Below are 26790 nucleotides of genomic sequence, written 5' to 3' on the forward strand. Positions count from 1 at the left end.
CCATACGGCATACAGTTATGGCATCAGCTGCAGTAACTTTGGATTTCATGTCAAACTTTTCAGAATCTTTATAGAATTTTCAAAATCTGGTGTCAGTGATTGAAATTGTCAACGGCATTTTGAAGCCGTCGGTACAAAGATACATCAACGGTTACGTTATACATCGTCGGCAAAAGCTGTCGATTGCCGTCTTGAAATTCAACCCAAGGTACTTTATTATTATTGACTGTACTGACGCTCATTCTTAGTAATGAAATTTGACAAACAAAACGAATAAGGACGGAATTTCATCGATGGCATATATGCTAATTAGGCCAATTTATAGTCCATTGCATTTTAAACAAACATTTTAACACACTTTTTTAAGCAATAGAAATATTAAACAATATGCAAATATCAAGAATAACACAATGAAGCAGAATAGGCCCTACTAGAAATTGAAAAATAAAATTTGAAATGTTTACCATTGTTAAGGTAAGAAATGGATCAACTAAGGGAAATAATTCAATATACCTCTAGTAGGCACTTGTAAATTTTTTTCAAACAGGAGATAGAGTCCTGAAACCAATTTCATGTGAAAGAGCAAAAAACAAAGCCAATGGTATATAACTTTTCTTTCTAGCTCACCTAGTAGCGGAAATATTAAAATTTAAGTGTATGGAAATTAGTCACCTTTTGTCTTTGATTTAACTAGACAAAAGACTGAAAAACTGTGATTGTTTTATGAGATTTCTTACTGAAACAGCCATAACTTTTCTCACAGTAAAGATAACTACATGAAATTTTCAGCAGACATACATCCCAAGGTTTTCAACCCGAGACAAAATTTTTGAATATCCTTGACCTTGACAAAGGTCACCATGACCTTGAACTTCATATGACCTTCGATGTGAGTTTCGCGTCTAAAGGGTAGCTGAGCTTTGCAAACATTTCTTTAAGATAACAGTGCCCAGAAAACAAGTTGCAACATCATAACACATCAGTTATACAGAAATTAGAACAAATAAAGCCAAATTGTGCGTTATTTGGCGGCCATATTAGATTTTTTATGGCGGCCATATTGAATTAACGATTTCACCCCACCTAACCTAACCATGCCTTGTAGGGTATCAAAATTTAGGTTTTTACTTGTAGATTCCAAATCTAACCATAAAAAAACAGAAATAAGGCATGTATGTGGGTATATATATCCACAAGTATTTCACCGATTCATACCTTCAAGCTAATTAATAAATGTCAGATCTCCAGTCATAAAATCGCAGATGATTTGTGGAACGGTCAGCTTGTAATCTTCAGCATCCTGAAACGTTTCATTGGCTGTCCAATAAGCAATGCGCACTGTTGGAATTTTAGCTTTGGACTTAGCCCAAACAATCTTTCCCAAATAGGTGGACTGTTCCGCACTTTCCAAGTCATGCCAAGAATGTTCAATGAGGCGGTCACTGAGGCTGTTGACATCATTAAGTATTTTGGATATAAGTTCTTTTTTTTCAGCATTACAATCAAAGTCCTTGAAAAATTGTTCAGGGTCACCATTTTCATACAGTGACCTGATAGCTCTTTCCATTTTTCTACGATGGCTCATATCACACTTTTGCACTTTGTTGTCACTGCGCTTTTTCCGCTCATTCATTATTGACTTTGACCTTTGTGTGATTATTTTCCTCATGTAGCGAGCACGATTCACACTGAACGCAACAATATTTTTTTGTTCAGTTACAGGTTTGCTATCAAGCCATTCTATAGTTTGATTCTGACACGATTTTATCTTGCCATCAAGAAAACCAACAGTGGCGTTCGGAGCTCGTTTAAAATGATGATCAGCCAAACCCATCACTCTTTCAGCAAACATGTTATGAGTAGGAACAGATTGAGTTTGTTTGAGCAATTCCTCTGAAGGATTTGCTAAATCACCATTAATATAATCATGTAGCTGACGTTCCAGGACTTCATACAACCAGCCATCAAACTGGAAACAATAGAACAAAACAGTTGCTCTTCCTCAGAATCAGAGAGTGGTGTCCGAAGTGCCATGAATGTCTTGTCTTGAGCGACACCGTCACCAATCAAAATAGTTCCAAAAACATCAGTGTTGGTTCTCAACACCATCAATGGGTCATCTTTATAATTTTTCAGTTTAGCAATACATGTTTTCATAGATCCACTAGTTTGGAGGTTAGTCAAATTTGCAGTATTGGCATAAAAGACTTTCATCCATGGTCCAGTCAATAGCTTTCCTATGATACCAAGCACTCTCAGGTGAGTCAAGATCAATGGATTTTTCATATCCTTTAATAGCGCAGGTTTCAATGGATTACTAACATTACATCTGGTTTCCAGGTAAGTAACTAGTAGATCACGTAAGCTGAAGACAACAGCAGCCAGATGGAATATAACGTGGAAACGATTTCCAACATAACGGGGTAATGCACCAGTGCTGAGACCATTTTGAGACAGAAACAGTTTAAATCCACCAGGATCCCCTTTACCTTGTTTGAATCTCATTTTTGATAGCCCATATAACAAATTTCCTGCTCTACAGTTGCTACCATAAGTGTAACTTTCAATATCTTGATCAAATTCTTCTTTTAATAACTCACGACATTTACGAGCTACACTTTCTAACGGGTGGACATTACAATTCAAATATAAAAGTTTAATATCCAAATCGGCTTCAAGTGCACGCACTGTAGATCCATTTACATTCACCCTGTCACTGAACGCATTTTTCAAGTGACCGATCACTTTTGATTGTACACTAGATGCTGAAATACTATGATAAGCAGCATAAGTCTGTATGACGTCATCTAACGAATCTTTTATGTGTTGTACATAGTCCCCGGTTTCACCACCAGAAAGGATTCCTATTTGCATAATATAACTAGATGGTGGGACACTACATGTGTTGATATGTACCTCGTTGACATGCTCACCCGACAGTGATGTTGAATCCCATGAAATGGTAAGATTATCCTCGTTTACTAACACCTCTGCCACCTGAAGGTCACTGAGGACACCGAGTTCATAGCTGAAATAACTAACAGTAGAAGCATCAGGTTTTTTATCTACTGAATATGGAGTCAGGTTCTTGAGCACACCGTCAATAACGTTTCCAACCTGTTCAACGGACACTCGACTCTGAAGACACAAATAAGCTGCCCTTCGAAAAGAATCTGAATAAGTTTTTTTGTCTTTCTTGACACTTATAGTTTTAGCAACTGACTGTTCTTCATCCAGTTACTGTGAATAAGTGTCAACAGAGGTCTGAAGATCTTTCACTTGTTTTTTTAAATCCGAATTCTGCGATTCTAACCGATCTATTATCAACTGCATCTCTTTTTGTTTTTTTAACAAAATGTCAATTTGAGACTTTGCCGCCAAAATTCCTTTTGAATGTTCACTATCATCAAGTTCTGACTGTAACGTTGCAACATTTTTCTCTAAAGCTTTAATCTTACGCTCCTTTTGATTCAGGTCTCCATGTAGAGCTTTAGCCTTAGCACGTAAACTGCTTTCAATGTTCTTCTTACGATTAAGTGACTGCTGAACTGTTCTGGGAGACGCTGTAGATTTAAGTTGATATATAAGACTGCGTTTCGACTTAGAGACCTCCTTAATTGCAATCCGCTGATTCACACATTTGGCACAATCAGTTCTAAATTTTTTTGGAGAAGGCGAGTATGAAGAGCCAAAGTTCATACGACGTTTATATGACTGCTGCTCAGATTGTCGCGCAGTGGTGAGAGTTAAATCACTTGTACCTGGCGTAGCTACACTATCCGGAGTCACTGGCACTTCAACAATTGGTTCTGTTAAATGAACTCTTGCTGGAAGTTTGAAACGCTCATTGAATAACTGCTCCACTTTCGAAATATCTCTGGTGGGGTTCTTAATTTTCTTGAACTTATCAATAGAACGGCCTATGACAGAGACCAAATTTTTATGATCAGGCAATTGCGCTGGATCACAAACGCAAGTTTTCAGATGATCAGCAACTTCAGAATTTACAGCGTTTTTTGACTTGGTACCGGTACTTGAAATCTTCTGTTTGAGAAATTGAATGTGCCCATTTTCCAAACTACTGGTTGAGGTGCATCTGGAGATATAGTATATTGTTCTGTAAGGGCATCCATCTGTAAAATAAAGAAATAAATTTCTCGTAATAAAATAAATGCTTAAATTGCTTTTATTTATACGTTTTTGACAAAATAGGCCATATAATTTCAGTTTTGAAGATCTGGTTGATATACTCCACTGATTTGTTCATTCAAAAACATAGAAATAAACAGTGTATCAGCCTAAAAACTCTAGGAAAATAAAGCACGTGTTAATGTTTTTATTTTGGTGTGGTCTAGACCAATCGCAGCACAGTATAGCGGTCACGTGATCAAATCACGAAAATTGTAAACACCTCAAAAGGCACTTCAAAATCATACTTCAGAAACTTAAAATGATTTCTTTACACCAGTAACAAATTTAAAACACTCAAATTCACTAAATAAAAGTGGTTTTGAACAAGTATCATACCATAAATTAATGTAATAAGGAGAATTAATCAGGTCGTTTTCATGTCCAAAATGGCGGATTTCGTCTTCGACCCGTCTAGACACTTCAATTGGCGGATCATTTTAAGTCAAGTGCGGAATCGATCCCCTCTTAAAAACCACATTTACTAACTTTAAAACACATGACAGTATAGAGGGCTGGCGTTTTTGAGAAAATGAAACATCACGCAAATGAAATAATTATCGTTGAACTCACCTTAATTTTTCATGGTTGATGAAAAATAGGAAATACTTGCTCGATTTTCACAAGACAAAAACGAAAATGTCCGCCATCTTAAAAGCTTCCACGTGATGACGTCATCGCGTATCTACGTCATCGGGGTTCCCGGGGAACCCGGAAATACCACGGAGTGTAAAAAAAAGCAAAATCGATCGATCACAGTTTCGCGTTGTCGACTGTTACACTGTGAGCTGGCAGAATGTACAAGTGCCTACCTCTAGCCATGCTTCCTGCTACAGCTGGAATCCAAACTTTATTCTTGTTACCAGATTCATTAAAGCCCATCCTAACTTTAAGTTGATCATACGCAGTGAAATAAATCATTGTAGCTGGCACAGCCATCACCAATGTTGGTGGCAAACCACTCCATAAAGAGCGAAGTCCTTCGTGACGTGTTATTTTAACAAATGCATCAATGGTACCATTAAATGTTGAGCCAGGTAATGGTACCTTATACCAGGCTTTACCATTTTGTCCATTTAAACATGCGCACACATGGTCCATCAAACCATTACAATATAAAAAGCACTGACCCATATGGAATGGTTTTTGTTGAGCCTGTAGTCGGATTTTAACCACATCCAATGGCGTAACTGAAATTATACACAAATCAAACTTAGGATCCATGAAAATACAGACAGTCTATATTTTTATGGATCAATCTATAGGAACAATGAGACTTGAATGGTCAGAGCAATCGAAGAAAACAGTTGGCGCTAGTGCATAATCTTGAGGGACAGAAAATCTATTTTGAAACTAGCAATTGTAATTTAGGCCTAACTGAAAATTAAAATATCATCTTAGGTAACAGTCAGTAATATTGTGTCATATCTTCATCAAGCTCGAACAAAAGATTGATTAGAAACATTTCTTTGTTTTAATGCATTATCACAGGAGCAACTGCCAGTCCTGTCTGGTCCTAAGAACACTTTTATCTGAAATGTACCACCAAAACTGACCGAGCTAGCCCACTTGATATGCTCTCTATAAGATTTAGCCGTATACGGCAGCGGGTTTACTTCCACCATTTGACCATACATCGTCACCAATTGGCTCTGGGCCAGCGTATTGCTTGCCTAACATGTTTCCACTAGACCACCAAGCTCCTTGCAAACCAGATTTAAGTTTTAACAACATATACATATCCTCTAACAGATTACCAGCTCCCCTTCGAGTCCAGATAACTGATAACCTCAAATGGCATAGGGCCTACCCATATATTAACAAAATCACCAGTAGAGCCAATTCCACATTAGGATTCCTCCACTGTAACCTAAGAAGGTTTCCACAGAAACAGAAACGTACAGCTTACATTGCTTTGATTCACTCAAGTCTCGAATATGAATCCGCTGTATGGGACCTATCATACACGAAATCTGACATTGAGCAGTTGGATGAATCCAAAGGGGGTAGAGGGTTAACTGCACTCATAGAATAGACGAGAGTCACCGTTTGAAGGATTCAGTCGACGGAGCGTTTTACTTCCTCAGAGAGATGGTTCCAGTCAATGGTAGTCCGCACAAAGAATGAATTCGAACATTCAGAGGTTTTGGTATTCGGTACCACAAAACAGCTACTGTTATTCCACACACTACGTGCAATCGGGCTTGACCTTACAAAGTCTGGATTGAACCTAGGCTTGACGAGGCGTTTAGCCCTAGCCAGTTGTAAATAGTAGTGTGGACAGCGGATGGCGGGCACCAACCCCCAAACAACCTTTATTATACTGAACGAGCCGGATGTTTTTACGTCTAGCACTAAGGTCCTGCAGCGACAAGGTTTCTAGCATACAGTTGACGCAACCTGGATCCCTTGAATGATAGTCGTTACACACAAACCGGGGAGCGCCACGTTGGACACGTTCCAACTTGTCAATATCTGATTTAATGATATGATCCCAGACCGCCGCTCCATACTCCAAACAAGATCTTACTAGAGAGCCATATGCATTCTGCTTACAGTTTCTCCAACAGAAACGCAAATTTCTTCTAAGAAAGCCAAGAGTGGAACTTCCGCGCTTAGCTACATTGCCAATGTGAGGTGACCACGATAGGTCCTCCGACAGACTGATCCCAGGTATTTGCAGGAGGTAACCTGTTCCAGGATATGTTCATCGAGCTTATACATATATGATGAGTGCTTGAAGTTATCGCGGGAAGGTTTAATACTAAGAACTTGACACTTCTTAGCATTAAATTTCATTGACCAACAGGCGGCCCAAAGTTCTAGATCTTCCTGTAGGGTGATGTGATCTGTGAATGATCGGATTTCTCAGAGACAATCATCGGCAAAGAGTCTCGCAGACGATTTAACGCATAACAGGAGGTCGCTTATGTAAACCAGGAATAGTAATGTTCCAAGCACAGTCCCTTGTGGTACTCCTGATTTAACTGGTATTGGATTTGAGAGTTCACCATCAACTGCAACCTGCATACTACGATCAGATAAACATGATTTGATCCAGGCATGTATATTATTGTCGATACCGTGACCTCGGAGTTTATCTAGCAGTTAACTATATGATTCCAGATCAAAAGCTTAAGAGAAGTATAAAACTATGGCGTCTTTTTGTCTATGACAATCAAATGATTTGACAAAGTGGTTAAAGGTGCATTATAGTTGGGTGTCACAGGAGTAACCTTTCCTGAAACCGTGGTTTAGATCTGTGAGTACATTATTCTCCCCAAAATGGACCAATAGATGTCTACAAACAATATGATTTAACATTTTACACAGCACAGAAGTGAGGGAAACGAGGCGAGTTACTTGCAAGGTGACGGTGACCCGAGGAAAGACTTCAGAGGAAACTATGTTCCCCGAGAGCCAGGACTTGGCACCGCAGATTATGTCTGGTTTGGTGTATGCTAACAAAGCCTTAAATGACGCTTCTTTCTAAACAATTCTTTGACAATTAATGTTCAAAACCCTGAGGTTAGTTTTGCGCGGTAGACCTGAAGTGTAGGTTGTGTCATTCCATATTGATGATACTGATGATAACTTTCTCGGTCTGCTCCCAGGCGTGGAAGGATGTTGTCCTCGAGGACTACTTGTGAATAGCGGTTGGGGTAGTTTTGCACGGTAGACACTGGGGAGTTCCGATTTTTTGAAACCAAACAGATCAGTAGGCCGACGATAAGTAAATACTATAACATACGGCCAAATAACGAAAGTAAATACTTTGCCATATTCGGCTAATATCATTTCGTTGATAGTTTCACTCTCTGTGAGTGAAGTGTGACTGCGTGTAGAGTCTGGATTTGAGGGGCTGTAGGAACCATGCCAATGCATTTTGCCTATCCGGGTGACGAAGAATATCTTTTTTCCCGCCACTACCGTATTTGACCTGGTCTTTACAAACGACGCAGTACGCCACGCCAGCTAAGTCTAACTTACGAATGTAGTTCGATAAGTAGTCCCCGTTACTGTCCTAACACTCTAGCCAGTGCCAGTTAAATTTATTTTTTATACCGCTTTCCGTGCGTGCTCATTTTGCAGACCGTCCCGCTTGACAGCTGCAGGCAAAAGGAAAGTTACAAAGCTGCGTGCCTCAGGACAAAGCACGCGCATGGTTATAATTAAGATGATACTTATTAAATATCATCTTAATTATTACCACGTGCATCTTCACATTGTTGGCCATCAGCGGGACGATGTACAACGGCGCGTAAAGATAATTGGAAATGGCGTCACAACAGTGGCGCTCCGCCTACGCACGCACAGATACCACAACAAGCACACATATATACATTGTAGCAGAACATCCTCAGAAACGGAGACCAAGATAAAATAACACAGAAGCGACGACGAGTACAAGCAAACGAACGCTTTTACGGTCCGTGCCATTACTGGTCGCCGCGAGGAATTCTCACCAAATTTCCGGAATTGACATCGGCGATCCTAAATTTCCGGAATTCCGGATATTTCCGGAAAACTAGCATCTCTGCATATTGTAAAACTTTCAAATCATGAAGTCTATTTTCGGCTCAAGTTTAAAATATGGAAAAGTAGTCCAATGGCCTTTTTACCTGACGTATCAATACGCACAATGCTGACCAAAGATTTGCCAATCTTAACATTCCCGACATACCGAAAATCCGAGATACCGGCACTCCCGACATCCCTAAACTCCTGACATACCGGCACTCCTGATATACTGGCAATCCGACATACCGACACTCCTGACAAACCGGCAATGCTGCAAACCTACATACAGACATCCCAGTCATTATTTAACCAGGCCAGTTGTTTTGAGAATATATATTTGCAAGGCTGGGGCGTTCGGTTCCAAATAATCCCCTGTAGAGAAATACCGGGATCGTGGGGTGTTTGGTTCCTAATATTCCCCTAGGGTCGTGGGGCGTTTGGTTCTTTATATTCCCCTGTACAGAGGTGTCGGGATTGTGGGGCGTTCGGTTCCTAATTATAGAGGGGCGCTGGGATCGTGGTATGTCGGATTGCCGGTATGTCGGGAGTGTCGGAATGTTGGGATTGCCGATGTTATAATTAAAATATAGAATTATGAACCGAATCACTCTTTCATTTTATATTAAGCTTCCACAATGAGGGAATATATTACCATATTTTATACTTGATCCCTATTTTCTTCATTTTACCCCTTTCAGTGAAGACTTTTTGGATAGGCTCCAATTATTAGCCATATCCATAAAAAATTCAAATAGCTCCAATCTTACTGAAAGAAAGCTTGTTGGAATGGGGAGGGCTCAAATAACAATATGCTTTTTAAATTTTTGAATTATCTTCAGTAGTTTTTGAGATATCGCAAATTGAAGTTTGAAAATTTGAGCGAAAAGTGTCTTCATGTTTCCAATACACAAAAACTGTGATCTAAGAAGGCAATATTTCATGTATACAAACATCAATATCTCTTTAACTAAAAGAGATAGACTAGAAATTTAAAGAGCAATACACTAATAGCACTTTCAGGTGACAGTTGAAAGACCCAAAATTTTCATCTGATCCCAAATGACTATGGTTTCCATGGAAACCAGTCGAAAAATGGTAAAGTAATGAAAATATCGATGTTAAATCAAAAGTTATGATGTATAAAGGGGATAGAATAACTAGTTATCAATAGTTTATGATTTTTGCCCTAAGTTTATCTAGGAATATCTATTATTATATAGATTATTATTATTTGGTTTCCATGGTTACCTCAAGAGAAGTTGTGAAATATTGAGAATATTGATATGATTTCAGGTGAAATTATTTTTTTCACTACATAATTTTTTAAATGAATCAGACATGATTGTCAAGGCCTGTCAGTCAGTTCTATAGGCTCCTATTGCAAATTGATTTAAATATACCAATTATATACATTATTTGCTAAATGAATTTTAGTAAAGAATAGCAGAAAATCAGGCTTGGCCTAGCTCAAAACGCTGAAATTTGAAATATATTCATGATATCATAATAAAATCAATCAGTTTAGAAACATCAACCAAGCAATAGTAATGATACTACTAATAATAATTAAATGATAATCAATTTGTTTTGAGCACAATTTCAACAATATTTTTTATATATTTCAATTTTGCTGCTTTTGAAAAATCCCCTCAGGAGCCTCACTGTCCCATCACGCGCCTCTATTTTTGCCCATCACAAGCCTCAATTCATCCCATTAGACGCCTCCCTCTTTCAACAGCCGCTTTAGTTTGAGGTAGCCTAAATACAATGAAGACATCAAACATCTAGGTAATACCGGTTACCGTGGGAACCATAAGGTGAGTATTGAGGCGGCCATCTTGAATCTAATTAACTTCCAATTAATTGTAAATAACTCATTCGATATGGCCTTTAGGCCTATATTGTTAGCAATAATTCCTCTTCTAGAATATCTCAATGTTCCTAAGATCATATTCCTGCATTTTAAGATGCTCAGATACTAATAATAAGCATTATATTTTCAGATCCTCACTTGCCGCAGAAGAATCAGACAAGCATTTGAAGAGATTTATCAAGTTCAGAAAAAATGAATGTATTAAAATGAATGTGTAAACCCTTGTTATTCTTTCAGAGATCCTTAAAAGACATCTCGAAAAATATCTATATCATGATATCTCAGATTTTGGCTCGCAAGACGGCGGCCATCTTGCTTTATGTTGATATTTCATCGGAAGTGACCAATTTCAACAAAGTATGTCATGTTTGGTATCTAATGAAAGGTCTTTTTCCAGGAAGTTTCTTCTACTGAATAAGAATGATGACAAACTAGCTCAATTGAATGTATAAGACAAAGTAATAACAGTCTGTAAATATTGATCCCAGAAGATAAGATGCACAATCAAGAACATTAGGACATCCGTATTCACATCTATCATTTCACAATTTAGGGCCTAGCTGATCAGTGAAAATAATCCTAACAAAATGTTTCACTCATCAGTATGGCCACCAATGAAACATTAATACCTCAAAGTCATCAAAGCTGTATTGGTTTGCTTATTAATGGAGGTTTCGGGAGCCGAAAGTTTTTTTTTTACTAAAACGCGAAATCTGAAGGCCTTAGTTATATAGTTTTTTTCTGATTTTGAGTAATATATTCAACAACATCAAAAGGATAGACCTACGTAGGCGGTTAGATTTAACCTAAGAGGTTAGATTTAGGTGACCAACATCATTTGGCACGAAAAACCATTGATTTGGTATTTTAGGCCTACTGCACTACTGGCGGCAGTTACAATGCAGTGGTAGGCCTAGGAGGCCTCGAGTCAAACTAGGGGTCCAGGGACACCATGCCCACTTGGGAAGTGGTTCCAAATGCTCAACAATCTAACAATTTCAATAATCAACGCCCCCTGGTGACCATAAACAACTAGGGGTCCAGGGACACCATGCCCACTTGGGAAGTGGTTTCAAATGCTCAACAATCTAACAATTTCAATATTCAACGCCCCCTGGTGACCATCTACAAAAACCAACGACCTTGAAAATCACCACAATCATAGAACATGTCAGCAGCTACGATTTTGTAATTGATTGTGATAACAAAATATGCCTCGTTACCAATTTAATATGGAAATACTAAGTCATTCTACTATTCAACGCCCCCTGGTGACCATATTCAAAACCCAATGACCTCGAAACTCACCACAATCATAGAACATGTCATGAACTACAACTTTGCAATTGATCATGGTAACAAAATATGCCTAGGTACCAATATAATAAGGAAATACTAAGTTATTCTACTATTCAACGCCCCCTGGTGACCATATAGAAAAACTAATGTCCTTAAAACTCGCAACAATCATAGATGATGTCATGAGCTACAACATTTCAATTGATTGTGGTTACAAAATATGCATAGGTACGAATATAATAGCGAAATGCTAAGATATTGTATTATTCAACGCCCCCTGGTGGCCATATACGAAATCCAATTACCTTGAAACTCACCACAATCATAGAACACGTTATGAGCTACAAGTTTCTAATTGATTGTGGTAACAAAATATGCTTAGGTATCAATATAATGTGGAAAAACTTTATCCCACCTACGAATGAGTACTGGTGACACCAAGATGGCTGCCAATTGCGTCATAATTGGCTGATGAAAAATACCTGTCTCAGGTATAAAACATCCCTTTCCAAAGAATACCCATCACAAATTGCAATGAGAAATGGCAAACCAGTAGGAAGCTACAGGACTCAGAATTCGGGCCAAAATTAACATTTTTGGGCACTAAAAAGGTCATAGAACGGCCATCTTGAGTCCGACCGACCCAATTTTGTTATGTTGATGGGCCCTGGGGGATTCACATATATCCGAAAGATCAAGGTAATTGATCAAAGCGTCTTCAAAAAGTGCTGATTTTGGCGAACAACAATGGCTGCCAGTCAGCCATCTTGATTCTGACAGGGCCAGTTTTTGGGCTGAAGATGTGTCTAGGGTAGATACATGTGTAACCAGGGTTCATTGTGTCACTGCTGACAGAAATTCACTGCTATTCACTGCCAATGAAAAGTCAAATTCACTGCCATTTGGCTACCTAGTAAAGACATGTTACCAAAAGACTACGGATAGAGCCAAAACAATCAAACACCCGCTGAAGAACCAAAAAGCACCAACTAGGAAAATTCGCATAATACTTCATTTATTAAACTTGAACTGCTTTTGATTGTCTTCTCATTATAAGGCTTAAAAAGCCAACTAAAATCTAAATGACATAAAGCCATAAAAAGCCATAACAACCATCTAACCATTTTCTACAGTAAAAATAATACATGTTCAATATACAAGAGAAATCCAACAATAAATGAGCCAAAGATGAAAAGTTCTTGAATAGACGAGTATATGTCGAGGCGTCAAGCGTACTGATGATGGCTAAAGTCTTAATGTTGCTCAATATGTACTAGTCTAATCAAGAACTTTTCATCTTTTGCTCATTTATTGTGGGATTTCTCTTGTATATTCATGTTACACGGATATTGTGTATCATCTTGATTCGTACATGTTCAATAATACAATAAGCACATCAAACAAAATTAAAATTTCGGTAAAAATTCTACACGCTATCAATGACCTTTGACTGTGTCTGTATTTCTGTTTTAACAGTTTCCAGTTCAGTTTTTTTACTCTTCACGCTTTTTCTCATTTCGACTGATTTCACTACTAGACTATGGGTTTCAGTTTGCTTCTTGGTACCCAATGCCTGCTCTGCAAACAAATCTGCTTGATCTTGCAATGAACTAATGTCAATCTCCAACGCCCTTTTCTTACTTTACAATTCATCTAATTTCATCACTTCAAGTTTACGTTTTTGAGCTCTAGCGGAATCTTCGTTTTGCTTTCTATTCTTATCAATATAAGCTTTGTAACGACTATGTGCAGAGCCGCAATACGATATGAGCTCAGTATTGATTTCAACATTTCTTACACCACCAACACTTTTCACACAATCACAAATGAATCGCAAAGCACGATATGACAGTTCAGATAAGTTATCTTCCTCAATTTGGCGGTTAACAGAAAAGCCTCGTTCAACGGCAGCTTGGCCATGAGATAACATAAGTAAGTTCTTCACTACCGGCCACAAATTACTGAAGTCATCAGTACCCATGTAATCATAATACAGACAATCAAGCCTGTCCTTTTTCCAATCAAAATCCACAAAAACAGATTTATGTTGTGCCACTTTCATATCTACAAAATCTTCAAATTCATTTCTCAAATCATCGCAATCTTTATCGGGAACAATTCTACAGTGATTTAGCGATGAAAGTATTCTTTTGAATTTCGATTTACAAATGTCCGGATGGGAAGCTAGGTATACGGGGTCTAGACACTTCATATTTTGCACTACAGTATATCTAACAGGTGACTTAGCTTTAATTTTAACCACTACAGCAACTAGAAAAGATCTCACTCGCATTCTAAAGTCCATTGCCATTCTTTCTGAAATTTGCTTCAAAGCAAGTAATTCTTTCAGTTTTTTCTCTGCAATGTGCCCTACATCTATATCAGTATGAATACGGTAATTGTTAGAGCTCTCAAAATCAATTGCCAAAAGCTTTGACAGATTATCAGCGTCTTTCATTAGATCACCTTTAATAAATCTTTTCATTAAACTTCTTAATATAATGAAGAACTGAGGTGCCATAAAAGGCATAAGAGGTCGATCAATTTGAAAATCAACTAGAAAAGGTCTGAGTATCTTAGCTATTGATAAGAATGCATAAAAACGTGGAATCACAACATCATCTGATGCAGCATTCTTCACTTCAACGTACGCCTTACATGTTGGCTTTTCACTATTCTTCAATTTCGTTTCCACATACAAAACGTATTTCTGAATAGATGTCCAAATTTCAACTGCTCTTTCCACTGCAGGAATATTATCCAGCCACCTGTGAAAAAGCAAACAATAATTGAAATAATAAAAACTGTCAATCAAGTAATTCTGTATAATGGATTATTATGAACAGATTTACCTATGAGCGCAGAACTTCATCAGAAATATGGAACTACCGGTTACGGTTTCATAATCTTCTCTTCGAGCAGGGGAATCTTTAAACAGACTATACAGACTTCGCAATAGTATTTCAATGTCCCATCCAGATTTAGTTGAGCCAGCCTTGAACGAAATATGCACAATATGGAGCCCACAGCTTCCAATATTGAGCAAGGTAGACTCTTTGTTGAATTCTGTTTTCACATATTCACTGAATTTGTCATAGAATGACCAGTTGACATTCGGACCGTCCATAGATATTTGAAAAAGATCGCCATAATTCAATTTGAATTCAGTAAAATGCTGCAGCATGTCAGATGCTCTAGCATGACCGATGAAAGTTGAATCATAGTACCTTGTCACTACCTTGTTGTTGTCCCAGTATCGCAAATGTACACCCAATTGTTTTTTTTGGTTGTGATCATTCAGCGACTCGTCAAAGAGCATGACGTATGGGGTACCATTAAGTTTCGACGAGAACTTTTCACGAAAGTACGGATAAATTCCAAACGAAGCAAGGTATTTACATTTATGTTCACTAAATGTAATTCGGTCTGCGATAACAGAGTCTGCAAACATTAGCTTAAACAAATCACGCACGTCCTCACAAGATTTGAAAGAAAAATGACCAGTTACAGTCTTCAGAGTCCAAAGAATTTCAGCTTTTTTGACAGAGTCTTTAGAAACAAAATCATCAATAATGGTGCTGCTACTCCCGGTACTGGTTGTAGGCCTGTTATCAACAACAGACTGTACTCTAAAAAATAAAATAGACAAATTATAACCAGTGATAAATAAATGGTCCTAAATAAATCAATTTTTGTTCATTGACATTGTATTATAATTATCAATCAGCCTACCCGTACGTGAGTGACAGTGATCTCCACAGGTTAGCCATGTAGTGAGTAGGTTACCACATGCACAATACTTATTATAAAATTCTGACTTATTGCCGGATTGGGATTCGAAACCAAATAAAATAATATTTGGCAGTAGTCCACAGAAAACAGCAGGGTCGATGAAAGTTAATTTATATATAGCCTCACCTAACCCTAACCCTATTCTTTCACGCATGATGTGCGTAAGTAGTCACGTATGGGTAGCCACTTTAGTATAATTGAACACAAATGAAAACATTAATCATTATTTAGAAGAAACGGTCATTTCAAAAGCACACACTTACTTCCCACAGCGATTGTTGTTGAGATCTTTTTTGCCAAACATATCATCTAATCTAACTGTTTGAGAGACTATCGATCCACCAGATAGGTGTAGGTTACTTTTCATGTGAGACTTCAAAGCTCCCAAACCACCGGCTCCAAGTTCGTTCGATTTCATGCAAATTCTACATCTAAACTTATGAATAGAATTCGGAACACGTTCAATCCAGCTACGGTACTCCGGATGATGAAGCCACGAATCTTGAAATGTACATTTTCCCATCTTTCCACGGTGTAACCGGCCAGATATTTTCAAAAAATCCGAACGCAAAACACCGCCATTTGCAATTTTGTGTAACAGGTGCCTGGACCAGGTAGCCATGGCAACCATAAAAATGAAAACTCAATAAAATTGAATTGAATTGGTTGGCACGTCGATGGTCACAACACCAATGAATAAAATGAAATTGAATTGCCATCGGCATGACATCGTCGGTATATTTTTTTGTTCGAAACTCAACGAAATTTCTCATGACATTTCAAAATTGCCACTCTCAGACAAAATTGAACACATTTCTGAATTCACTGCCTCCTTTCCCATTTCCACTGCCTTTCTAAAAAATTCACTGCTATTAACAGCCGTGAATAGATTTTTTTCAATTCACTGCTATTCACTGCTTTCACTGCCCGCGACGAACCCTGTGTAACCCAAATATCAAGACATTACCTTGAAGTGTCTTCAGAACCCAAAATAACTGGATTCCGTCTACGGACGGACGGACGGACGCTACGACGAACGACGGACGAAAAGTGAACGCAATAGCCCGCTGGGAATCAAGTCCCAAGTGGGCTAAAAAGGAAAGACAAATAAGTAGATATTCATTTCAGGAGCTATCCTAGCATTTCCTTTAATTGTGAAGATGAATATTTCAACTTATTAGGCAAAGAAGATTGGGAAAAGTTAATTTTTGGTTGGGAAACAATTTGAGCAAGACAAGGCCTGGATTCTGGTGGAAAATACTTTAAAAATTTGCCATTCGATAGTCATTATTTTACTTATACTTGGCGGATTTCTTAATAAAGAATGAATTTATGAGTTTTTGGGCTTCATATGAAGTTATCATTTAGAAAAACGTAAATTTGACCACTTTACCTAGCCTAAAAATTTCCATCCTAGCGTCATATGAAAGCTTATCGTCTGCTCGAGATTATGACGTAATCAGCAACATGCGCTTATTGGACCGGAAGTGGGCAAAAAACTTTAAAGCAAAACTCGAAACTTAGTGAGCTGAAACACAGGCACTCGCCAATGGGCTTGGGATACAGTTGCTGGGGTTTTTGATAGTGTTTCTGTGTTTTGAGTGGTTATTCTGCAATAAATCCGAGAAAAATTGTATAGGAAAAACTTTACAGGCATTGAGACGGCAACACTAGTGTTGCCGTCTCAACGCCTGTGAAGTTTTTCCTATACGCTCACACTTCGTCAACTACCTTTCTTTTATATTACTAAAGACGTTTCACAAATTGATAGTCTCACAGTCGGATGGAATAATAGGATATATAACTGTCATATCACTAGTAAGTGTCATATAAAATAAAAGTTTTGATTTTAGATTGAAAAACGAAGTTTGTAAGTGTTTTGTGAGGTCGCCGTGTGTGGAGCCAGCGGCCATTATCTTTTTAAACATATCAGTACCAAGACAGATTTTTCTCGGATGTATTGCAGAATAACCACTCAAAACACAGATCCACTATCAATAACCCCAGCAACTGTATCCCAAGCCCATCGGCGTGTGCCTGTGGCTGAAACTGGCTGATTAAGCAATCTGTGAAAGTTTCAAAACACTATCAGTCCTTTGAGAGTGCGGAAAATGAGCGGAAAATTCAATGCTGAAAAATAGCTGAATTTGAGCGGAAATTTACTGAAAATGAGCGGAATTTAACATCTGTAGCATACCGAAAATGAGCTGAATTTGAGCGGAACGTGTCCCCCTTTCCGCTCATTTTCTGCTGAGTTCTCTTAGCTGTTTTTGAGCGGAAAATTAACAACAATTCTTTCAGCCTCGATTTGGACTAATTAGCGTTTTCAAATCGAGGCTGAACTATTCTGGAATGCCGCTTTCTTAAAAGCTGGCTTATGTCGACAAGCAACGACGCCTACCGAGCAACCGCGATCGCAGCCCAACTTACTGTCTTATGTTGAACCGATAGAGCAGCAACTAGTGGCTTCTTGAAGGCGATAAACCCAGTTGTGTCGGTAGGCGTCGTGTTGCTTGTCATCATAAGCCATTTATTGGCTCGATTTCGCACTACGGTGACACAGCATCCCTATTATGATGTAATTTTTGCGTGCTCTTCCTGCCTTAGTGTTCTGATTTTTTAAACAATAGCAACAGCACAGGTACAGATCCAGAAGGGATTCGGGGGGTCTCCATTTTTCCCCCTTTTCTGATCAAGTGCCCTTTTGAAAATCACACGTGAAAAATTCCACCTGACATTGATCTATGACAAAAGTCCACAGTACTTCTTAAAGCTGTAATATGCACTAAAACCGTATAAAAGTGTACCTTAATTTTCAAAATTACCGCAGGACTCCGAAACCTCTTGCAAAGGAATTGGGAGCGCTCCACCAGGTATATGATAGTCTCATGGTTCCTACGTACAGATTGGTCTTTCCAGAATTTTAGGGCTTTTTTTAGGGTTTTTTAGATCATAACCTAAATTTTAGGGTCCAATTATAATAAATTATCAACACGGTGTTTCTACTCAAACTAAAAACAAAAATCAAAAGCATATAACCATATGTATTAACAAAAACCCATATTTATTCTGCACTGTGTTCATATTCACTAAAGTAACAATGATAATCCTCACGATTAGAATGTCTATGCTCAAATCTGTGAAATTGCGTTTAGAGTTTTCATTTCTTCTTCCACAACAGACAGTTCACTGGCTTTTATCTTAAGCACGTCTTCATAATCTATTCGATTGTGTAAGAAGGGAAAGCGCTCTTTTCTCCTCAGCTTGGTCTGCGAGTGTCCCTGAAGTTGAATTCAATGAAATAATGTCCGTTTCGAGGCGTCTCTTTTTCGATGCGAATTTGACTAACTCGTCTTCATAGAAAGTCTCAATAGAAGAGTTTGACAATCATTGTAGAAACTCAGTTTAGCATCTTTTATTGCCACTTTGGTTGCAGAGCCAACTTTGACCTGAAAATCAATATTGGATCAACATGAATTAGAATAAATTTTCTCTGAAAAATATCTTCACTACAAAAGTGCAGCAATAAATATCGCATTCACAGCTAGTTCCTATTAATGTAACATTTGATGAATATGATATTCCAGGACAGTTGAATATAAAGGCCTATGTAGAATGCAATTTCTTTAAAAGGTTCTTACCTTAACAGGAAGAACTTTCTTCTCAAAATCAACATTTGTAATCTTGTATTAGTAACAGCAGACTGCATAACTTCAGGATCAACATAATCGTAACATAAGCCCTCGTAGAACTGATGATGAGAGCTCTTCTTCTTAACTTTTACTAGCTCGGCTGAGTGGATTGTCGAATTAATCAACCACTCGGCCGAATAACCAACTTTCTGATACAATGCTTGGCCGAGCAAATGGCCGAATAACTTGTCAATTGGGACTGTATTTTATAGCTCCCTCCACGAGTTATGAGGTGCCCTTGTCATATGAGCTGAATCAATCCCCCAACCTCCCAGCCTGTATCTCCCCTGCAGCAATCAACAAAGTATATTGGAGTATCACTATACCTAATTAATCTTGGACTCCTTTCTTCCATGAACTTTGAAGTAGGATTAATCAAACATAACTTTAAACAATGAAGTTTTTTTCGTTAATGATAATGCAACTTTAAAGTAATAGGAATTTCAGGCTGAAATTGAGCTGTAAATCAGCTGAAATAGAACACTGTGGGGTACCAAATTAAGCTCTTTTTTAGCTCAATTTCAGCCAGAAAATGTTTCAATAAATTCTGCTGATTTTCAGCCTTTTGTTGCCAGGCGTAATTAGAGCTGAAATCTAGCTGAATTTTCAGGCACTTATAAATTCTTCCTTATTTCAGCTCATTTTCAGCTAGACTTATTTCCAGCTCATTTTCAGTCCATTTTCCGCTCATAATTCAGCTCTTTTTCAGCTCAAATTCAGCAATGGGCTGATAGTGAAACTGAGTGATCCAAAATCGGCTGATTCTGTCGTAATTGGCGGAAAACGCGGAAATTGGCAGAATAAGACGTTTTTGGATAGTGTTCCTGACTGATTAGGTAACTAAGTCTTTGACTGTGTGATTGGGTTGTACGAACCGAATAACGACGTAAGCAGTGCTCCAGAACATGACGACATCATTTGTTGAGCCGGAGTAATACAACATTCATCACCCATCTCCTTCCTGGCTTATTTGTCAAAGTTAAATTTCAAAATGCGGCAAAAATGACACATAGGCCTACATACATACATACACGATACAGTACACCGCGAATACGCACGAAAAAATAAATTGAATTTAATTGGAAACATAGGCAAACACTCTTGTAAAGGGGTCTGACTATTTCAGATGGCTGGGAGTCACCTTCATTTCGGTCAACGAATTATGCATTTAGACTTCACCTACGATGTAACGTAGCCCAATACACTGGGTTCGAATCCCGTAAATCGTTCCACGAACTCGGTCCTTCAGCGCAATTCGTTCAAACAAAATTCCCATTTTTTGTCTGAATGAAATTCAAATTAATGACCAATAGAAACTTATTTCCAATCAGGAGATCGGCTATCCAAAAGGAAAATCCTTAAAAAGTCCTCCCAAATTACATTCAACTTGAAGAAAAATATAAACTAAAACCATGAACATATATGTACCATACAAACTTTTTTATTTCACAAATTTCTTAATTTGAATAAACACCACATTGTTCTGATATAAATCAACTTCCACAATTTTAAAATTTGAATATACATGTACATAGTTCTGATTGACTTAATAAAAATGGATTACAACACGGCCTTACAGCATTTTAATAGTGCATACGGTGCAGATGATGTTAGGTGACAATGAGTACAATATGTTGAATATTACAAGTCATTGATATACAAATATGGTGATTGTCAAACATTTCTCTACAACGATCGGGTTAATAAGATATAAAAAATTATTATGTGTAAAAAGTTAAAAAGCAAACCAAAATGGCCAAATTAGCTCACCTGGGTCCAGTTCCACAGTTCTGAGTTAAGATTTGACCCTGGGTTAAAACATTGAAAATGAACTAACTTTAACTCAGAGTTAACTCTAACTCACAACTGTGGAACTGGGTCCTGTTGCTGAAGTGTGCAGAAAATAAATGTTATCAAATTACCTACCTCCAATTATCATATACTACATACTACATACTACTAATATATATATATATATATATATATATATATATATATATATATATATATATATATATATATATATATATATATATATATATATATATATATATATATATATATATATATATATATATATATATATATATATATATATATATATATATATATATATATATATATATATATATATATATATATATATATATATATATATATATATATATATATATATATATATATATATATATATATATATATATATATATATATATATATATCGTCAGGCGTACTGAGAACAGGATAATATTACAAGATATTTATACAAGAACAAAACAATAGAATAGTGATTCTGAATAGTGAGTGAGTGATTAAAAAGTTGAAAGGGGTATAGATTAAAGTAATTTGATATTTGTGAATATAATATATCATATTTGAAAGTAACTTTTAAACGATATCTTTTTATTGGGCATGTTCCCTTTTTTCGTATCTGTTTTAGAAATAGGGAATTTATTTAAATTTGATCCTCCCGAATATAGTCGGTCGGTTGTGTGTATTTAACGATAGTGTATTTCAACTTTGTCGCGCCATATAGGCCTAAAGAAGCCTCTAACTGAAATGATAAACGCAGATGCTGGTTTTATATTTCTATAACCTAACAAGCTCGTTGATTTTGCTCTCTTTTCGGATGTGGTCAACTCTTGTGGATAGTTACCCCCACATATGCCGTACGGCCTGATGCACAGAATGACATATACTACGAGCCCCCCCCCCCTCCAACTACAAGCTCCGCTAACCTTCGGTCGCAGCGTAGCTAGGGCTCCGCACCAAGTTCAGTGCTCGGCTTCATTGATGAAAGACAGTTTGAATTTCATTCAAAAATTTAACATGAAGTCATGTTTAGATCAATAGATTAGTTATTTATGGAACTAGTACTCAATTGCGTATCAGTGGCACAGTTTGTGGTTCACGGAGAAAGTGGCGTGCCCCATCGGAATCATCCGAGGAAACGTCCGTTTCTCCATCAAATATGTCCGTCGTCACTTTGTTTCTGGCTGAACAGTAGATTCTTTCACCAAGAGTAGGTCGCCAATTATATAGCTGGTCATCACTTCCGCTCTCGGCTTCAACTGTACCGTCACTTTCTGGGTCAGTGGCGGATGACGTATCAGACCTTACTCTGACACTTTTGGGTAATGAGGTGACCCTCACTCGCTGCTGAAGAGCTGCCTCCTCCTCATCGCTGGAATCGTACTCTTCGCTGAGTGGATTGTCGTTTATAACAGAATAGTCGATTGGATTCAAACACGATACGCACTGGTTATTCAAATCACCGAAACATACCAAACAGTAAACACTGGTACATCCATCGTTATTGCAGTGTTTGAATGTCTCTTTATCGTATGGCATACCTGGTTGAGAGCAACTTGTACAATATTTTCGCTCATATCCATAAAATGCTAGGATTTTTCTGCATATTGTGAACTGAGCTGCCATACGACTTCGAAAACTTATCTTCTCTATTCTAGCATCGCACATACGCTTACGATGCAATTGCCTTTTTAAGAATTTGTTGAGGGAATGCTGCTTGACGTATAAATGATTGTAGAGCCAGCAGGCCCGCGTCCGCTCTCTATCCGGATAATAGCACGAGGCTATAACGTGCCGTAATCTCAATCCGTAGGCTTCCATAACAACCATAAACAAACAAACTCCGTATATTGTAAATATAGTCGCGTATGAATCGTAATCTGGCAAGTGAGGGTGGGGTAAACAGCCGGTAGTATCGAGATCCATTTTAACGTGCGAAAAAGGATCGAATTGTTGTATGAGATGTCGGTACATACTTGCTAGCGCTCCATCGCCCTGCACGTGGATGGCGGTCCTCGCCGGCCTGTCTTGGTAGATTTTAACTTCAGCGTGTTTTTTAATCAAGTATAGCAACCAGTACAGTCCGTAATCACAGGCCAAATAGAATACAGTATGCAATAACATTCCCGCTAGGAATACTACACCAGTTATCAACTTAACTTTCTCAGGCCCAACCAGAAAAGGTGACAGAGACGAGGCATATTTCTTAGTAAGTTTGCCGCTAAGGGGAAATATTGTCGAATGCCCGATTTCAGATCTTCGCTCGTCGATATCGCGTAAATAGAACGATAAATACCGATTGTCAAAACGGTCATTCGTGCAGTATTTATGTCTGTAAATGATTGCCTTCACGACTATCCATAACAACATCAATGATGCAACAATACCAAACAGGCTGCCAACATCATCGATGACTTCCAACTGTGAGCGAATGCGATCCATGATTTTAGCACGAACTTCCGCGTACGACTGGCTTTGCATTTCCGTATAGTTATATTTATATGTCAGAGTGATATTGACGTAGAATAAAGCGTTTACGTCTTTAATCGTTGACATAACTTTTGTCTTAACGTTGTTGACTATAGTTGACTTTATAGCATCGGTTATGGAACAAAACAATTCGGCGACTCTAGCCAAATGACAAACGTGTCGAAAAATATAAGCCACATGGCAGAGGAATTTCATCGAGCCCATTATACGTTTGCAGTTTTCGTTGGCCATTTCGAAGCCTTTTTTGCATCGCTTGTACGGTCCACCCATATTTTCGTTGCATATATTCACTAGATTATTCAACCAAGAAGTCACTCGCTTGATAGCGGCAAAAATCTCATCGAATGTCGCTTTCAAAGCAAGAAACGCACGCTTTATTTCGTTGATAAATCGTATTAATCCACAAATAGCTTCTTTGACCGCGGAAATGACCCGATAGACTGGTGATAAGGCCAGCTCTTCGAGCTGCGAAGTACTGTTCGCTGCTAATTCTTGCCCACATGTGGTACTGTCAGCCAAAACCTGTAGATTATGCGTGAAGTTCATCATCGGACCATGCATAACAAGAATTAGAGCATATGCCATCAGAAACGCACGTCCTCTACTGGATAATAGCTGAGGCAACATCAGCATTACGATGCAGCGAATTTCAGCAAAGAACGCCATTCCCAGCACTAGTATGAACCCGACTACAGCGCCTAAAATTGTGGACGTCCTTCCGGTAAATTTCAGTTGATGAAATAGCAACAAAAACACCAACAGCGTCAAAGATATACCAGCAAAAAATCCAAAAACACTTTTTAATACGTCGTTTTCATACGTGCCGTCCAAACCTAGTCGGCCAAGAGTCGTTCTGGAATGCTTGCGACGAACAGCTTTCCGTCTATTGCGGTCGTAGATGCAGCATGGACAGCACGTATTTACGGTGAGTTCACGAAAGCAACTGGTACAGTCGTCCTGCCACGAATTTATTGGGGCCAAGCCCATTCGCGCTCGTTCCTGGTTCATTTTCACTCGTGCCATTTTGTTGGCGGCATTCTTAGCGTGGAAGGCCGCCTGGATCCCTTTCCAAACCATACTTCTATATTCAATACTTGAGGAGGAGAAAACTGTGTCTGCTATCTTTGCAAGAAACGAATTTTTAGAAATCGACAACAATGTAGGTCGTCTGATGGTCGTTATGGATTATCCATGTAAAACTGGGGCCGGTTGCATAGTCATGGCTTAGACTTAAGACCAGTCTAAGACCAATTTGGTTCTATAGCCAAACCAACAATTTCAGTCTTAAAATTTAAGACCACTTTTGGACTTAAGTCACGACTGTGCAACTGGCCCCTGGGTCCTGAAGAAGTTGAATGTGGATCGAATAGACAAATGTGGACCAAGCCGACCGGTCGTTAATGTTTCATTGCCGATTGCCGACCCGAGAAATGGTCGACAATCAGGTTTCTGATTGCCGATTGCCGATTGCCGACCCGAGAAATGGTCGACTATCAAGTTTCCGATTGCCGATTGCCGACCCGAGAAATGGTCGACAATCAGGTTTCTGGCGGCAATTTGAAACCGAACCACTCCCCTCGTTTAAGAAAACCCTGCACGATGGAACTATTTTGACCTATTCTGGAGTTGAACCGAACGATGAATGCTTTAAAACATATCCTGCAGTGTTTAGGCCAAAAATGATACCTTGTTTCTCCACTATGTTGACCCGGCCGCCGCCTCCCTGTACAATACTTTTCTTATAGCCAAGGTATTCATTTTTAGCCTATAGGCTTCATTATTGATTTACTGGAAACTATCGCTTTGAATTGACGCTTATCATTGACGCTTATTGACGCATATCCATAAAGCGAATCATGTTGTTTGAAACACGATGGAGGAAATGAAATAATGACCACACACTATAGATTCCCGATGTATATTTATCAACTTTCAGACCGACTCAAAATGTAAATAGGCTAAAAACCTTCCAATTTAAGAACATCAATTCTTGAATACTTTTGAAAGATCATTTACATGAACCGCAAAAATTTCGACGGTCGCGTGGCGTTATAACGAGCTTTGACTATAGTATGGTCGTGTTTGAAATATGACCATTTCGTTTCGTATTTCGTTTCGTACTTTAGCACTACTCGCAAAGCATTTCGTAATTTCGTAGTTAGTATCGTAATTTCGTTTCATATTTCGTAATTTCGTACTCTAGCAGGACCTAACATTGAGTAGAAAATAAATTGATGAATTTAATTTTTTCGAGAAGGAAAAAGATTGTTAACACATTTTTATATGGTAGTGGCGCTCATACACTCGAAATATGCAGTGCACGTCGGGAGCGCACGTGTTGCTAACAGGGCTCAGTTATAGTATACAGAAAAGTAGGACGATGAGACTTATCACCAAAAAAAAATCAATGCGCCATAGATCGCTGTAGGTTAGTTTTACTTGCCGACATTGGGAAAGAGAAATTTTTACGTAATACGTAAAAATTTCTCTTTCCCAAACTTTCTTAAAACTACCATACGGTATGGTAGTTTTAAGAAATAGATTTTCAATGAAAGTTAGTTTTACTTGCTGGGATCGAGGGACTGGATGTGTGTGTGTGTGTGCGTGCGTGCGTGCGTGCGTGTGTGTGCGCGTGCGTGTGGATGTATATCGTGGAATTATCGAACCGTCGAATCGTCGGACTGTCAAATCGTCGAAATGTGGAACGAATCAAGCCCCACGGCCCCAGCCACTTAACGTAAAAGGAAATTGGTTCATACATCCAAGCTAACAAAAAACCTTCAAAATCGTTTTCTAAAAGTTTTTTACTAACATTTTAACGTTAATGTTTAACGTTCGTGCAACGTTTGTATAATGTTTTCGTGTAAATGTTTTAAGGTTCACAGAACGTTTTTGATAACGTTGATTGAACGTTACTTCACAACCTCTCTGCAACCATTGAGCTTGATAAAAACGTTCCAATAAGGTTTGTATGACGTTACATTATAACCATGCTGTCCTCTTTCATGGGTTCGAATTAATCCCTTTCAACTAACGTCAATATTTGAATAATTTTACCTAACTTTTATTTTGAAACTACGTATATACATATATAATATCGAAAATATTCACTCGTAAGTTAGT

General features: G+C 38.2%; 3 protein-coding genes across 4 annotated transcripts in view; all 3 read right to left on the reverse strand.

Annotated features, from left to right (window-relative positions):
- LOC141906743 (mitochondrial glutathione transporter SLC25A40-like) overlaps positions 1-20452 on the reverse strand; it is a 61181-nt gene extending 40729 nt beyond the window's left edge. For both annotated transcript variants that reach the window (XM_074796055.1, XM_074796054.1), the window contains exons 1-2: positions 20241-20452; positions 5001-5378 (exon numbers count right to left, since the gene is read on the reverse strand). In XM_074796055.1, the coding sequence (XP_074652156.1) occupies positions 5001-5378; positions 20241-20319 (457 nt within the window). In that variant the 5' untranslated portion in view covers positions 20320-20452. The remainder of the gene's footprint in view (positions 1-5000; positions 5379-20240) is intronic.
- On the reverse strand, positions 13524-16196 carry LOC141907086 (uncharacterized). Its single transcript, XM_074796657.1, has 3 exons — positions 15937-16196; positions 14734-15510; positions 13524-14649 (listed from the first exon to the last, which is right to left on the reverse strand). Exons 1-3 carry the CDS (start codon positions 16194-16196, stop codon positions 13524-13526), a joined length of 2163 nt encoding a protein of 720 aa, XP_074652758.1.
- A 1680-nt stretch (positions 20453-22132) lies between the features above and the next one.
- Positions 22133-24379, reverse strand: LOC141907457 (DC-STAMP domain-containing protein 2-like). The gene has a single exon (XM_074797105.1). It carries the CDS (start codon positions 24331-24333, stop codon positions 22243-22245), a length of 2091 nt encoding a protein of 696 aa, XP_074653206.1. The 5' UTR covers positions 24334-24379; the 3' UTR covers positions 22133-22242.
- Positions 24380-26790: the final 2411 nt, after the last annotated feature.

The sequence above is a fragment of the Tubulanus polymorphus genome, chromosome 6, assembly GCF_964204645.1.
Source record: "Tubulanus polymorphus chromosome 6, tnTubPoly1.2, whole genome shotgun sequence".
NCBI lineage: Eukaryota > Metazoa > Nemertea > Palaeonemertea > Tubulaniformes > Tubulanidae > Tubulanus > Tubulanus polymorphus.